At 38.7% G+C, this 14,344-nt stretch overlaps 1 protein-coding gene across 1 annotated transcript in view; it reads left to right on the forward strand.

Moving 5' to 3' along the window:
* The window catches only part of FAM171A1 (family with sequence similarity 171 member A1), a 99,503-nt gene extending 88,148 nt beyond the window's left edge, over window positions 1-11,355 (forward strand). Inside the window, exons 9-11 of the mRNA XM_071735154.1 lie at window positions 3,995-4,111; window positions 6,534-6,648; window positions 7,263-11,355. Of these exons, the coding sequence (XP_071591255.1) occupies window positions 3,995-4,111; window positions 6,534-6,648; window positions 7,263-8,964 (1,934 nt within the window). The 3' untranslated portion in view covers window positions 8,965-11,355. The remainder of the gene's footprint in view (window positions 1-3,994; window positions 4,112-6,533; window positions 6,649-7,262) is intronic.
* The last annotated feature ends 2,989 nt before the right edge of the window (window positions 11,356-14,344 follow it).

Below are 14,344 nucleotides of genomic sequence, written 5' to 3' on the forward strand. Positions count from 1 at the left end.
AAGTAATTTATGGGAAAAAATCCACCATAGCTACCATATATTTATACACTAGCAACATTTAGATATTAAGACTGTCCTTAGGGGAAGCTGCTGGCTTCAGCATGCTCCTCTGACAGTCATTTACCAGAACTGTTTTGATCAGTGATAAGAAGAATGCACAACCAAAGTCAGCAGAAGTCACTGCAGCAGAAATGATCTGGCAGGGTCAGAAACGTTCAGCTTGGAAAGTCAAACCTGAAATACAGCAATATTACACATCCTCCCAGAGAGCCAAGTTCTGTGCTGGGCTTCCTGCCTGCAAACTCCCCTCACAGTCAGCACACGAGGGGAATTTGTCCCTTTCATCTTGACTTGAGTAGGATTCACATGCTTCTCTCTAGAGCAGATGGCATGGTAGTCTGGACAAAGTCTGGCCCTTGCCTCTTGGAGGCCAGTAAAAAGTTTGCTCTTTGCTGGAGTTGGAGCAGTGTGGAATTGTCAGCATGCATGGTCACCACATGGAAGCCAGAGAGGCATACAATTCCCTGGATTTCACTACAGATTAAGTTGAAATAATAAGGTCTAGCTTTAAATTATGGAAGTAATGTCTTACATGGATCTGTGTAATCTCTTACTCGGCACTGTGGATCTAGAGTACAAAAAGCATTTTCATTTGTGCTGTCTGGATCCAGCAAGCTGTCACAAATTAGGGTCTTTGAAGACAACAGGATGTCTCCTTTCTGGACAGACTGGATGTCCATGCAGTGACATGATTGTGCAGGGAAGTAGTCTAGAATAGCTGTTCTGTTATGGCTTTTCTGTACTAGCTGCCCATTTCTCCTTGCTGAAAGGGCCATTTTTCAATCTGATTTAGAAATAAACTAAATTGAATTACAAAAAGGCATTTTTAGTGCAGAATGTGTGTTGAAACAGAGGTTTAATGTGCAGGCCTTTGACTGTGAAGTTTACATGTGACAGCCTCCTCTTGCCCCATTGACAAGTCCTAAAAGCTGCCTGCAATCAATAAGCACGTTCCTCAGAGTCAAAGTTACTGCAAAGCATTAAGATGCTTCTCTCTCACAGATTTTATTTCTCCTGCTCTGTTGACATCTTCAACTTGTCTCTCATATTTGGAGGGTTTTACAGCCAAATGGAGCTCAGCTTTCTTTATCTGATTGTTTTTTCATTTGTATTTCTTCTAAAGTGCTCTTAATTTTTATATTCTTTGTAATGCTAATTATGGTAGCTCTCTTACCTTGGCTTTACGTCACATTTGCAAAGTTATGCTGGGTAGCTGTTTTATAAGCTTTATTTTTAAGAAAAATTGTCGTGTGACACCATGTGTTCCAAAAAGTCACCAACAGTAAGTGTGATTTGGGTGAGGAAAGAGTTAAGAAGATTCTTGGTTCTCCCCCTGCCATTAGTTTGAGCCAGGAGACAGCTCCCCTGACTTGAATCCTGGATCAGCATGTTGGCTCCACTGAGCAGTAATAGAGGAAAGACTGGAAGAGAAATGCAGAAATGATCTATAAGCAAGAATGTCTCTATATATAGATGTTTTCCATGGAGAACCAGACGCTCAAAGAACTAATGGCAAATTGGCCCAAATCATGCAGTGCTTACTCAACTTGCTGTTTCTGCTCCAAAGATGCATTGACATGTTTTCTTTGGAACAACACAATCAGTCTTGAACAAAAATTATCATTTCCATTGTATCCAGTTATTTCTGCTGCTTTTTATTTGTAATCCTGTATTGCTTATTACTTAACAGTTGCATATCATGTATAAAACTTAATAATGAAGCTACTTGATTTTGCTGACTTGGGCAGGAGGAGGATGTTTTAGGGCATATATGGATGGTAACAGATTCAGTTATCATAGCACTTAGCCATGCAGGGAGGTAAAACCTCTTTTCCCTCCTAAATCCTTCTGTTTAGTTTTTCTGCAGCTGTAATCCTGTATGCACAGAAAAAAATGTGTGCTGCTTGCACATGCTCCATTTACAGGCTAGTGGTCAGGAAAGGATTGAAAAATTGAAGTCTTTTACTCACTGCCCCTCAGTCTTCTCCCTTGCTTATGAGAGGAAGTATGTGAGGAGACAGGAGGTAATTAGCTGCATTTTTATATTATTTTCCACTTGTTTCCCACTGCAAGGAAGAATCTAGGATGGGATAGGGAATTCTTTCTCAAGGCTGAACAGCACTGAACTCTTGCTTGATACAGCAGGAGCATAGCCAGTAAGTACAATGTGATTGGGTTGTGCTCAGTAGAAGGGCCAACATGTGCCATTACAGCACGGCATTGCATATAGGGAGCTGTAAGAACACTGCTTTTTGTTTCATTATATTTGAAAAGTGACCAGGATATTTGAATGAATAAAGGATTAAATATAAGAGAGATCTGGAAACACCCCAATAGCTTTGCAGAATACCAAAGGCATATCAGTTCCCTCCAGTAATACCCTGTTGGCTTTTAGCTGTTTGATCTCACAATTAACAGCACAGAACTTAGTGTCTCAACTGTTTGTACTGAAACCTGTTTTGCTGCTGTTGTGAAGGATGGAGTTCCTTCTCCATCTCACCACTTGAGAGGACGCTCTGTTTTATGAGGGCACCATTGGTAAGAAATGATGGAAACCAAAGTGTTGGACCAAGGAAGTATTAAAAAAGCAACTGATGAGATTGTGTACCCATGGTTCCCAGGAACCCACACTTGTTGTCTTGATGAAATTAATCAGGACATTGCCATTTTAAAAGTAGTTCTTTTCTAGCTGTGCTCACATACTAATGTGTAGGGTATGATCAACAAAAGCTTCAATACCCTTGTTTAATGGTCACCAATACTGGATATATGTTATGCTTTTGAAATTCTTCGCCGTCCATAAAGAGAGGGGGAATTGTATTTTTTCTTAGTGTTGTACAGACCAGCACATATCCAGTGGTTAGCAAAAATGGATGACCTCAAATGGAAGACAAGCATGAAACCCAACTGACCTTCTGCAGTAGACTCTATTGTTTGCTTCCCTTGCAAATACAGGAATTCCTTTCGTTGCTAAAATATGAGCAATCTGAGCTGCTGCTGCTTTGGCAGGATGGCAGCTGAGCTCTGTTTGCAGCGATAAGAGTGAAGCCTCTGTTAGCTTCTTAATCACTGCTGCATTATGCAAGCAGAGTATTACTGAGAAAAAGGGTTTTAAAGGGGCATTAGGAGGATTGTGTTCATTAGGATGCAGTGTAATGTGCAATAAGGCAAGCTGGATACAAGTTCCCCCTAGTGAGGGAATCGGGAATAGCTAGAGGTAGCTATGAAATTGACTAAGAAAATGAACTTAACTAAATTTCTTATGTATGTGTTCTGCTTGTACAGTGAATTTAGAGAGCTTAGAGACAATAAGAGAAGTATGGGAAGCATGATGAATTCATCACCCATTCTTTTTTTTTTTTTTTTAAATCAGCGCTTTTAAATCTCTTTTAGTCTTAAAGTTTTGTTTCACATAGTAGTGTATTTGAATTGTTTGTGCATAATCCCATTGTCCAAAGCTTGCAGAAAAACAACAACAAAAATAATTAAAAGATTTAAGCTTACAGGAGTTTTCTTACCAAATGGTATTTTAAGCACAAGATAGAAGCAGGTTTTGATCCTATGGGTTATTTTTCATTATTGTTAGTGACTGAGGTATAGTAGTATGATATCTTCCCCCAGTAGTGTGGGGGTAGAAAATTTGAAGGTAGAAAATTTTAAATTATCACTTCATAATTCTGAAAAAATCTATTACATTTCCTTTGAGAAAGGTTTTAAAAGCTCATCATGCATTACCAAACAGTGTTCCTGGGTTCAACTCATGCTGAATGACTTAACATTGCTGAATCAAAGTGATGATGCAACTTAATTCTACATTCTACACACAAGCTCTAGAGCACATGGATAGGTTTTGTTACTGTCTGCTTTTCCACTTGTTTGCAGAGGAAGGTGTGAATATATCTGTAACACCTCCTTACAACCATTGCATTTACAGGGACATGGCTGAAGAGTAGCTTGGGCCTTGTGCAGCAAGAAGGAAATCAGTTGACTTGGACTTACATTGCACCACAGCTGGGCTACTGGGTTGCAGCTATGTCACCTACTATCCCAGGTAAGATGGAATCTAATTTTGTTGATATTTGCAGCACTGAGTAATTATTTATTCATATATAATGTTTATATTTTTCAGAATGACCTCATCTGAGATGCCACAGCTTGATCAGTAAGGAGTATTAGAAAAGAGAATTCTGAAACTGAAGGGCTAAAATCTTTTGGGGTTGTGGGGGACAACCTTTGTGCTTAAAATCTCTGAGTCATTTCAATGGGAAACTTCTCAAAGTGTTCCTGCTTTGATGCATTTATGTCATGACTGCCTGGCAGAGCCATTGCTGGAAACTGAGAGATGTTATAACATGGATGTACTGGTGTTCCAGCAGGTAGAAAAATACATGCTGTGAGGTTTCTGTACAGAAACTCACAAGGAAATGGATTCACCTCAGAGCAACATCATCCTGGGTTAGACATTCACTAATGGAATGACTGTAATTTTTTTTTCTTTTGTGCTGAAGATGCCCATTTTGCTCTGACTGCTTTGCATCATCTTGGTGACTGATTAATTTACACCGCAAATAACTTAGCAAAAAAGTTTTAGGAAGTGTATTAACAGAGTGGCATCAGTAGATGAGCTGGCTGGTTGCCATCTGCAAGCCTCTTGGCATAGCTGTAGAAAATCACTTTGAAGTAGGCATTGTATGTACTTCTGTGCCTGTGGAGAGTATTAATGTTGCAGCTTGCTCTTCCTTTTTTCTGTCTGTAGCTGCCTCAGATTTCTCGGTATTAGTTCTCTAACCAGCAGTAATCAGACACCTCTGTATAAAAGAGCCAGTCAATCAAACAAAAAGCTCCTCCCCTTACAGATTTTCTTTATTAGGTTTTCTGGATGAAAACCAAATACAGTAGAAAGGAAAACATTCTTGCCTTGGCTGTGCAAGCTAAATAAACCATACCTAACCAACAAAACAAACTCTAATGTGAGGACTGTTTTTACAGTCTGCTTGTGTATGCCATGAAGTTGTTTCAAGATATGAAAGCTTTCTATTTGAAGTTATATTAAGTGAAACTACTGGGATATTCAACTGATTCATTGCTGAAGAGAGATTAGAGGCAAGGGCAGGTCTGAATAAGGGATTGTATTGAATTTAACACGGTTTTACAAAATAATAGTAACTTTACGAAAAAGTAACTGCTTTGAGCTAAACACTTCCCAGTACAGCTCTGTCCCAGATTGCAAGGAAGTGACACTAGTCATTAAATTATGCCTGTAATGTTAGAAGACCTGTAACTCCAACAGAAGGCTTACTTGTCCTTGCAGTTTAACTTGTATGGCTGAATTTCTGCTTCTATTTTACTTTTCTTTCTGAGGCCTAGATCTGAGTTCCTTAGGCTTACTTGCAATGGAAACATTTTCATGAAAAATTCAAGTGATGTATCTTTTCTTTTTGCTTCATGTCCCGAAGCAACAGTATCAATCAATTATGTAAAGGTAGTGGTGGGACAGAATATATAAATATTTAGATTTCCCAAATGCAATATACTTGATGTTATTTTTAATGACGTTCATGTCCTTTTGCTTATTCTATCACCTAATTGAATCTATTTGATTTCTTATCTCAAAAATAGACAAAAATTAGTTTTGAAATCCTAGCAGTGGCTCTACAGACTACATTAAGATCCACAGATGAGGCTTTACAAACCTCATGATCTAGAACATTAATCTTGGCCAAGTTTGCAGTCCTTCACAGTACATGCACGTTACTCTTGTCAGCTGGTGCTGTGCCTTTCCTGCAGCTGAAAATTTGGGCCTTTATTTCAAAGTCATGATAAGGATTTTACAAACTAACAGGGTTGCACATGCACAATTGTGAACAGATGCTATCTACATGTGTTTGTTCCTTTTATGTTAGCACATTTACTAGCCAGTATGGAAACCTGGAGTCACAGCACTTTCATTAGTGATCTGGTTTTTAAAGCTGAAGACCTGCTTGCCTTGGCTTGATCTAAGCTATAGAGCACCAACACATCTTCCTGTACTGCACTGTATGTACTGCTTAGAGCAAAGCATCACAAATGTTGTTAAAGAGAAGTTGGTTGGCCTCAGTGCTGCTACGTGCACTACAGTGCTGGAAGATGCTGTGATGGCTTTTCTCCAGGGACGAGACCTCTGGTGCACTGTGTCAGCATCAAGACCTGGAAGATGTCATTGCCTGATGCATGCTCCCATTGAAACTGACTGCCCTTCCACAGAGTGATCTGTTTGGACTTGCAGTCATGACAACCAGCACATGCTTTCTCCACGACTTGCTCCCCTCTCTCCAGAAATGATCTGCTCAATAGGAACTAGAGCTATGAACTGCAGTGTTGCTCTCTTAGCACCCTGATAACAAGGGAAGATGTCTCTCTCTTTGTTTAAGTGTTGTTCCTCTTCCTGTTTGCAGGCTGTTACCAGTCTAAATTCTCTTTTTCTGGCCTTCCAGGTCCCGTTGTAACACATGACATCACCAGCTATCACACTATGTTTCTTTTGGCAATTTTAGGAGGGATGGCTCTCATCCTGCTAGTCTTGATGTGTCTGCTTTTATACTATTGCAGGTAAGATTCACCATCCTGGTTACTTAGTTCATATTGGAAATACAGGCCTTTTTGTTCTCATGAAATTGAAAGCTTTTGTACTAAAACATTTTTACTTTGGAATTAAAAAACAAAACAAAACAAGAAAGCTCTGGAAGAAGAAAAAAAGCAGTGAGATCAAATTTTCTGTCTTTCTTTCTACAATCCCTGCCTTTGGCAGGACAGTAGTTGATAGTCACACACCTATGTTTTCTTCATAAGATCTAAAACTTCTTATCAAACGTACATAGGTCCAAGATGTCTGTCATTGCTCCTGTTACATATTTGAAAATATTAGTCTTACATTGAAATTAATGTTAAGCTTTTATTAGTGAGTGTATATTAATGAGTGATTTTGCCTCCTCCAGACATGTGTTCCGATTTGTAATTGATGCTTGAGATATTTCCCAGTTGACATCAGCTATTCTTTAATTTTATCTTCACTGCTGGGATAAGCTTTTAATTGTTAGGTTATGTAATAAAACTCAGTTCTCCTAATGCTAATACCTGCTTTAAAATCTCATATTAAGACACTCTTGCTGCTCTTGTGTCTGTGTACAACAGTCATAAATATTTAACTTCTTTTGTTACTATAGAAGAAAATGTTTAAGACCACGACAGCATCATAAGAAACTGCAACTTTCAACAGCACTGGACACTTCTAAGAAGGATCAAGCAACCTCAATGTCCCATATAAATTTAATATTTTCACGTCGTGAGTCAGAGTTTCCTGGCGGATTGTCTGTTGCTAGCAATGGGCACACTGAAAACTCAGGTGCAAAGGAACGAATCAGTGCTGTCCACATGGAGATGGTATCACCTAGTGGGGAAGCAGATATGCACACACCGATGCTCAAGCACTCCTTCAGTACTTCCCAGGAGTTTAGCTCCCGAGAGGAACTGCTGTCTGACAAGGAGAAAGACAAGAGCAGAATTTCCTTGGATGACCTGACTCCCAGTGGGTCTCTACGAAAAGATTACCACAAATCAGCAGACGGTTTTCCTTTGAAGACAAGAAAATCTACAGAAATGGCTGAAGGTTATGAGTCCCCTATCAAAGAGGAGTACAGGAGAAGTTACAATGCTATGCTGTCTCAGCCATTATTTGAAAAGCAAGAGAGAGAAATTCAAGTCTCTATGAACCATATTGCTACTGGAAGTAAGTACAATATTCAGGAACCAATATACCCCACACCTTCAGCCCCTGAAAAAGAGCTGCTGGACTGCAGACCTACTGATTGTATGATGTCTCGCTCAGTTGATCACCTTGAAAGACCTACATCTTTCCCTCGACCAGGTCAGTTAATCTGCTGCAATTCTGTTGACCAAGTCAACGACAGTGTTTACAGAAAAGTTTTGCCTGCACTGGTAATCCCGGGTCATTACATGAAATTGCCAGGAGACCACCCTTTTGTTAGCCAGCCACTGGTTGTCCCACCTGACCAGCAGATAGATCTAGAAAGACTTCAGGCTGAGCTTCCTAACCCTCACGCACGGCTTTTTCCACATCCCCCACAACAGCTGCAACCCCAACAGTTGGCATCCCAAGCAATATCTCAGCAACATTTGCAAGATGCGGGTGCAGCCGAGTGGAGTCAACAAAACGCTTCCATGTCCGAATCTATTTCCATTCCTGCCTCACTTAATGATGCATCCCTGGCTCAAATGAATACTGAAGTGCAGCTTCTCACAGAAAAGGCTTTGATGGAATTAGGAGGTGGAAAGCCATTGCCTCACCCTCGGGCGTGGTTTGTTTCCCTCGATGGACGTTCAAATGCTCACGTTAGACATTCGTACATCGATCTCCAAAGAGCCGGTAGGAACGGGAGTAACGACGCCAGTTTGGACTCTGGTGTTGACATGAATGAACCCAAATCTGCCCGAAAGGGAAGAGGAGATCATCTGTCGGCACCACAGAGTCACCCAGCAGGGCAAGAGCACCAGCAGAGGGAGCGGAAGGTTTCAGATAGCACAGCTTACACACAACTCGTGTACTTAGATGATATGGACCAAAGTGGGAGCGAGTGTGGAACAGCAGTTTGTAGCCCTGAGGACAATGCCCTGCGATGCCTGCTAGAAGGCACCAGTAAGAGAAGTGGTGTGCAGCTGCCTAGCCTGCAGGAGGAAACAAGAACTGTGGATACCAAACCAGAGCCATTAACTAGTCCTGAACACGGGACATCAGTTCAAGATGAGGAGGAGGATGAGGAGGATGAGGAAGATGACCAAGGTGAAGATAAGAAAAGTCCTTGGCAGAAACGAGAGGAAAGACCGCTAATGACTTTCAATCTGAAGTGAGCTATTGTGAAAATCCACCGTTCAGTGGAGTATAAAATTGCCAAATATTCTTTCTGTGGAAGTGCTTGATTTTTTAAATGTTTTTTGTTGTTATTGTGGAGAGAAAAGAGAAAAACAGACTGTGGTGAGCAACATTTGAAAGAACTTAAATGCATTACTGTGTAAATGTTAGAAAAGAATTAAAATCATTCCTCTGACTTAACAGCTGCCTCCAGTGAGATAGCTGAACAAAGAGTGTGATTGTTATTCCATATACTTGATATTGGTCATCCAGGATGTTGAAAATACTGATAAATTGTTTTAGTTGGTTTATGACCTCAATCTCCTTATGAATGGGAGCTGGTAAAGCTTTTGTTTTGTAGGCCAATTTTATGTTGATAATGCTACTGAAAGTATCTTAAAAACAAGAGCTTGACACATGGTGTCCAAAATTGTGCATTATCTCAATGAAAGGCTATGCATTGCTGCTTTTAGTAATATTTTGCTTATACTATGCTTTTCTTAATTTTACAAGTTGGTTGTAAACATTTTATGTCCTTTATTATAAACTACTCAGCAATTTATTTTAATGTAAAACTGCAGGAGACTTGAGTAGCATCCCCTAGCATTGAAGCCTTTTTATGAAACCAAACTGAACCTTGTGTCGACTTAAGATTCCTCCAATTCTGGTCCCATTTACTCAAAGTGCCTTTTTTACAGTAACAATGAACAGTCCCATCTTTTGCTAACTCCTTTTAATTGACCCTCTTTGGGATTTTATAAACTTCTGAACTTCTACCTTTTATTTTAAGCTGCATGCCAAGAATCCCATTTTGTGCTGAGCATTTCTCATTTCAATACAGTGTATTCTGTAGCTATCATGTATATTGCAGATTCTGTTTAGCCAGGATAGACTTAGAAGACATTTTAAAGGGCCCAGAGTAGCCGAGAAGATAGTTTCATTGACTGTATATATTGTTAGTTTCCTCTGGAATCGTATGAGCTAATCATGCTCATATAAAATGGACTATAGACCGAGCAAGTGGACTGAATGTGTCTAGAAGAATTTTGGGGGGAAAAAAATGTACTATCCAAAAGTGCCAGAACGATTCTTCTGTGCTTTCTCCATACAGAGCTGCTTGGTTACCCAAAAATTATAACTGAAAATAAAACTGAAAAAAACATCTTTGTCAATTTTTTTCTCTGTTGGCAGACATCACGTTATTTTATGTAATTTAAAAAGGAAAATACTTAAGATTCACTTTCACTATGCATATTTATGCTTGTGTGACTTACTAACCCACTTTCTTATGCAGTTCCCATGAACTTCAGTCAATACTTTTTTCAGAAAAGCATCCTCTCTGTATTGAAAAATACATAACTATTTGCTTAACTATCACTGAAGACTTTGGGAATGAAATCGTGGTATTACCAAAACTCCCTATGGAGCTGTGCTTCCTGTGGGGCCAGTTTTCTTTCTGAGATTTCTGCAGATACTCACTTACTGCACACTGCTTAATTCTCCATGAATTGGGTTTAAAGAAGGGAAAGTATGTGACTTCTAGTCTTGCAGAATTCTTCATATGCTTTCAGTTTATCATGTTTCATTCAATTGTTTTTATGCAGCATTAGCAGCATTCTTATTAAAATTAATTATTATGTAATTTCTAAAGTGAGTAAAGAAACTATTATATAGTTCCTATTTTAATTTCTAATTACAAGCCCTGACTCTGATTCATTGCTCTTTTTTTCAGTAGATTTCAAGGTTTTCTTAGGTCAGTGTTGCTATTTTCCATCTTACTGAGTGTCTTACCTGGGAGCCTGGGCTCAAGCTGGGAATAGAGTTGCTGATTTCCTAGTTCCCAGGACAAGGCTCCTCTCCATCTTCGAAGCCACATCACCTTTGTTTTGCTTTGATTCATGCTTGGAAGTTATACGTGTCTTTTAAAAAATCTAAAATATTTGTGGAGTGCATTGAATATTGAAATCACCTTATTAGCATTAAGTTACATTTTACTCATCACATACATTCCAGGACCTTTCCTGTTCTGTTTAGGAATTTTGCTACTGACCACCTGTGAACTGCCTCTGGGGTCTGGGTTACTTATTGTCAGTCTGTGCAAGGTGACTGGACAGACAAATATTACTTCAAAGGAGTAGTATTTACCAGATGTCAGAAAGTGCTGGTAATATACAGTGTCACTTATTATTTGGAAAGCAGCATCAAGTAAACATTTTGGTTAAATTTTCTGTATACTAGAATTATTGTGCTATTTAATTTCCTACCTTTTCTTGTCTTAAATCTGTAATTTTAAATTACATTCCTTTTCAGATTCTTTTGCAAAGTTTCCGTTGTTACTATCTTGTAAAGTGAGATTGTTGCTATTAAATTGCAGTGGTTTGTTTCTTTAATTGTGTTGGTTTTGTGTTCAAATCACATAGTTTGATGGTTTCAAAATTTTGGTCCTAATACAGCAACTACATGTGAACAAACACAATGTGTTTTGTACATCTTTAAGATAGCATTTTTTAATACCTGTGATATCACTAGCCATATAATAGTTTGATTTTGCAGAACATATAGTTCATGAAATGTAATTCTCAGTATATCCAATACATCTAAGCTACATTTTAAATGAAATTAGAACAGAGTAACAGATCAGATAATAGGTTGAGGTTAGAGTTTGTCCATTGTATACACTTTGCTTAATTTTACAGTCCAGTGACAAGTTCTGTGTTTTAATTTTCAAAAACATTATGAGGAGGATCCTATGGTAAAATATGGAGACATTTTCCTGCTTATATTTTGGAGTTACACAGTGAAGCAAGTACCAATAAAGCTTAAAAAAGACAGGAAAAAGTAACTCGAATAGGTCTTGGCATCTGCAGCTCCAAGTCCATGTAGAACATACTCTAGAAAAGCAGTTATTTTCCTTCTTTTCACGGTAAGTACTAATGTGGAAAAATCCAAAAGATTGTAATACCAAAACAAAAAAGCAATGAAAATGTGTTGGACTTAAAAAATATTAGGGACAAGGCTTGAGTTAAATCAACAATCAGGATTTTCAAATAGGTAATGCATGAAAGAGTAAAGGTAACTTTTTAATCTTGGATTATATTACCAAAGTCCATTTAATATTGTAGGGCCTAAGAAAAGTTAGAGCTGCTGGGAATCAATATTCACTCATTAAGAGTCCATTCTCTTCATGGTAGTCCCCAGCTCCCACTTCGTTCCTGCTGAAATACTTGGTTCTCAGAGCTTATTAAACTGCCTGTAAAGCACCTTGACTTACTGTGATAATGACCTTTTATTATTTTCTTAAGTGCTTTGTCAGGGTACCAGTGTGCTAAAAACATACAAATTACAGGGGGGAAAAAGTGGTTTCTGCCTCACAGCATTTGCAGTCTATCATGTTACACAAATACAGAAGATTGTGTTACTGAGCTTAGATGAGCAGCTTACAAAGAAAGCCACCACATGGAAATTTCTCAGGATTCTTTTACAAGAAGGATTAAGTCGCTTTGGTAGAGTGAATTAAGCACTCTTGAAATATCTTGACAGTATTTTCATTTTCTGCCCTTCGTTCTATCCATGGATACTCTGGACATCCAATTTTATTTCCTTATCCTAAACTGACATGGTTGAAATTGGTAAGAAATTACATGTCCCATTTAGAGTTTAGCCTTTAGAATAGCAGAGGTGTAAATGAGCAAGTGTTTGATTAGATATTTACCTTTTATCTGAGGTCCCCAATGAACCAAAAAGGCATTATTTTTTTCTTAACTAATGAGAATTAATCTGAAGATTAAAACTTGTTATAACACAGTACCTCTTCAACCATCAGTGGGCTGGAACTTGGGCATGGGGCATGGTAGCATCCATCCAGTATATCCTTGGATTTGGTGAAATGATAATTGAATCAAGTGCTGTCCTGTGGGTCTCTAGAGTGAAATTCTTAAGAGTTGAACTATCTGCCACCTGGTGGTGAACTGTATCTTTATACATAGTGTGTATAAAATGCAGTCTATAATTTCAATATAAACACAGTCTGTAAATTAAAAAACAGCAGTAAAAACTCAGATGCTGGACAAGGTCTCTCAGACTGTTGGGGATCTCTGCACTCAGGCAGCTGGCACAAGATCATCAGTGGCAGCTGAGGCAGTGTTCAGCTTATCTCCATTCAAATCAAAATGCAGCATCACTGATGGCTATGCAGTGTGTTCAACTGTAGATGTGCCTGTTTTCTCTCACTTTGTAAATAGCACTATTTTAGATTAAAATAAAGTTTAAACAATTTTAACTACTAATTGTTTCTGAAGTTGAGAAAAATAAAAGCAACTGAATTGTTACTCTTATCATGTTTCTACTTATAAAGGCAAATGTAAGCTGGCAAATTCAGTGCTAACCTTACTCATACCTATATAATATGATGATAAATCCTGTCATGAGAGATAGATAGATACATACATACATACATAGACAATATGTTCATTTGCAATATGCAAACCATTTGAAATTGAAGTTTCAGGTAGAAGAGAAGGCAGCAGCCAAGTATCATTTTCAGATTAAAGGAGCATTTTTTTGTGTAAACTGGCACCAGGCACCATCTTCTCTTTGACAGCTGTAGCAGAAGGAGTATTGAGTTCTCTCCATCAGTAATCCTCTGGAATCCACAGGTTGCAAAATGTGATGCCTTTCTATGATGACTTAACTGAAGCATCTCTTGTTTTATTGATACGCTTTTCTCCTAAGAATAAACAGCACCAGTTAGTGTGTTTGATCATTAAATATCTTTTCTGCCTTGAAAGCTTACAGCTGCAGGGAAGGAAGATGTGATGAGAAGAAAGCACAAATGATATACTTGCTTACAACTTATCTTTGTAATTGTGGAGAGAAGGACTTTGTGTTCACATGACTGGCAATACGGTCTCTTGAATAAAACCCAAATGAGGAATGGTCCTGCCAGTTTTATATTATAAAGGTAGGAAATTTGAAATACTGCCTTGAGATCAGAAATCCCACTTATAAAAGATTGGCTGGTCCTGCTACAAGAGATTTTGGGCAACAAAGCTGGAAGAAATTGTTTCAAAGGGCTCCTGTTATAAGCATTTTTTAAAGGTTTTTGGGGATTTGGTGATAGTAAGGAGTTTAAAGAAGCCTCAGGACTGTCTTCTCCCCAACCCTCCCCAGATTTTCATAAGCATACTCCCACCAGAATTGGGCCCCTCAGCTTCCCCTCATTCTGGGTAGAAACCATTAGTGTCCTACTCATGCTGGAACTTACCTGTCTGGCTGTGGCATATGCAGTGCAAGGTACTTGGGTAGATTCTGTTCCCCACACATTTCTTCTGGAAGTTTTCCATCAGTAAAGGAAGAGGCTGGAACCACATTTCAAACTCA

The sequence above is a fragment of the Heliangelus exortis genome, chromosome 2, assembly GCF_036169615.1.
Source record: "Heliangelus exortis chromosome 2, bHelExo1.hap1, whole genome shotgun sequence".
NCBI lineage: Eukaryota > Metazoa > Chordata > Aves > Apodiformes > Trochilidae > Heliangelus > Heliangelus exortis.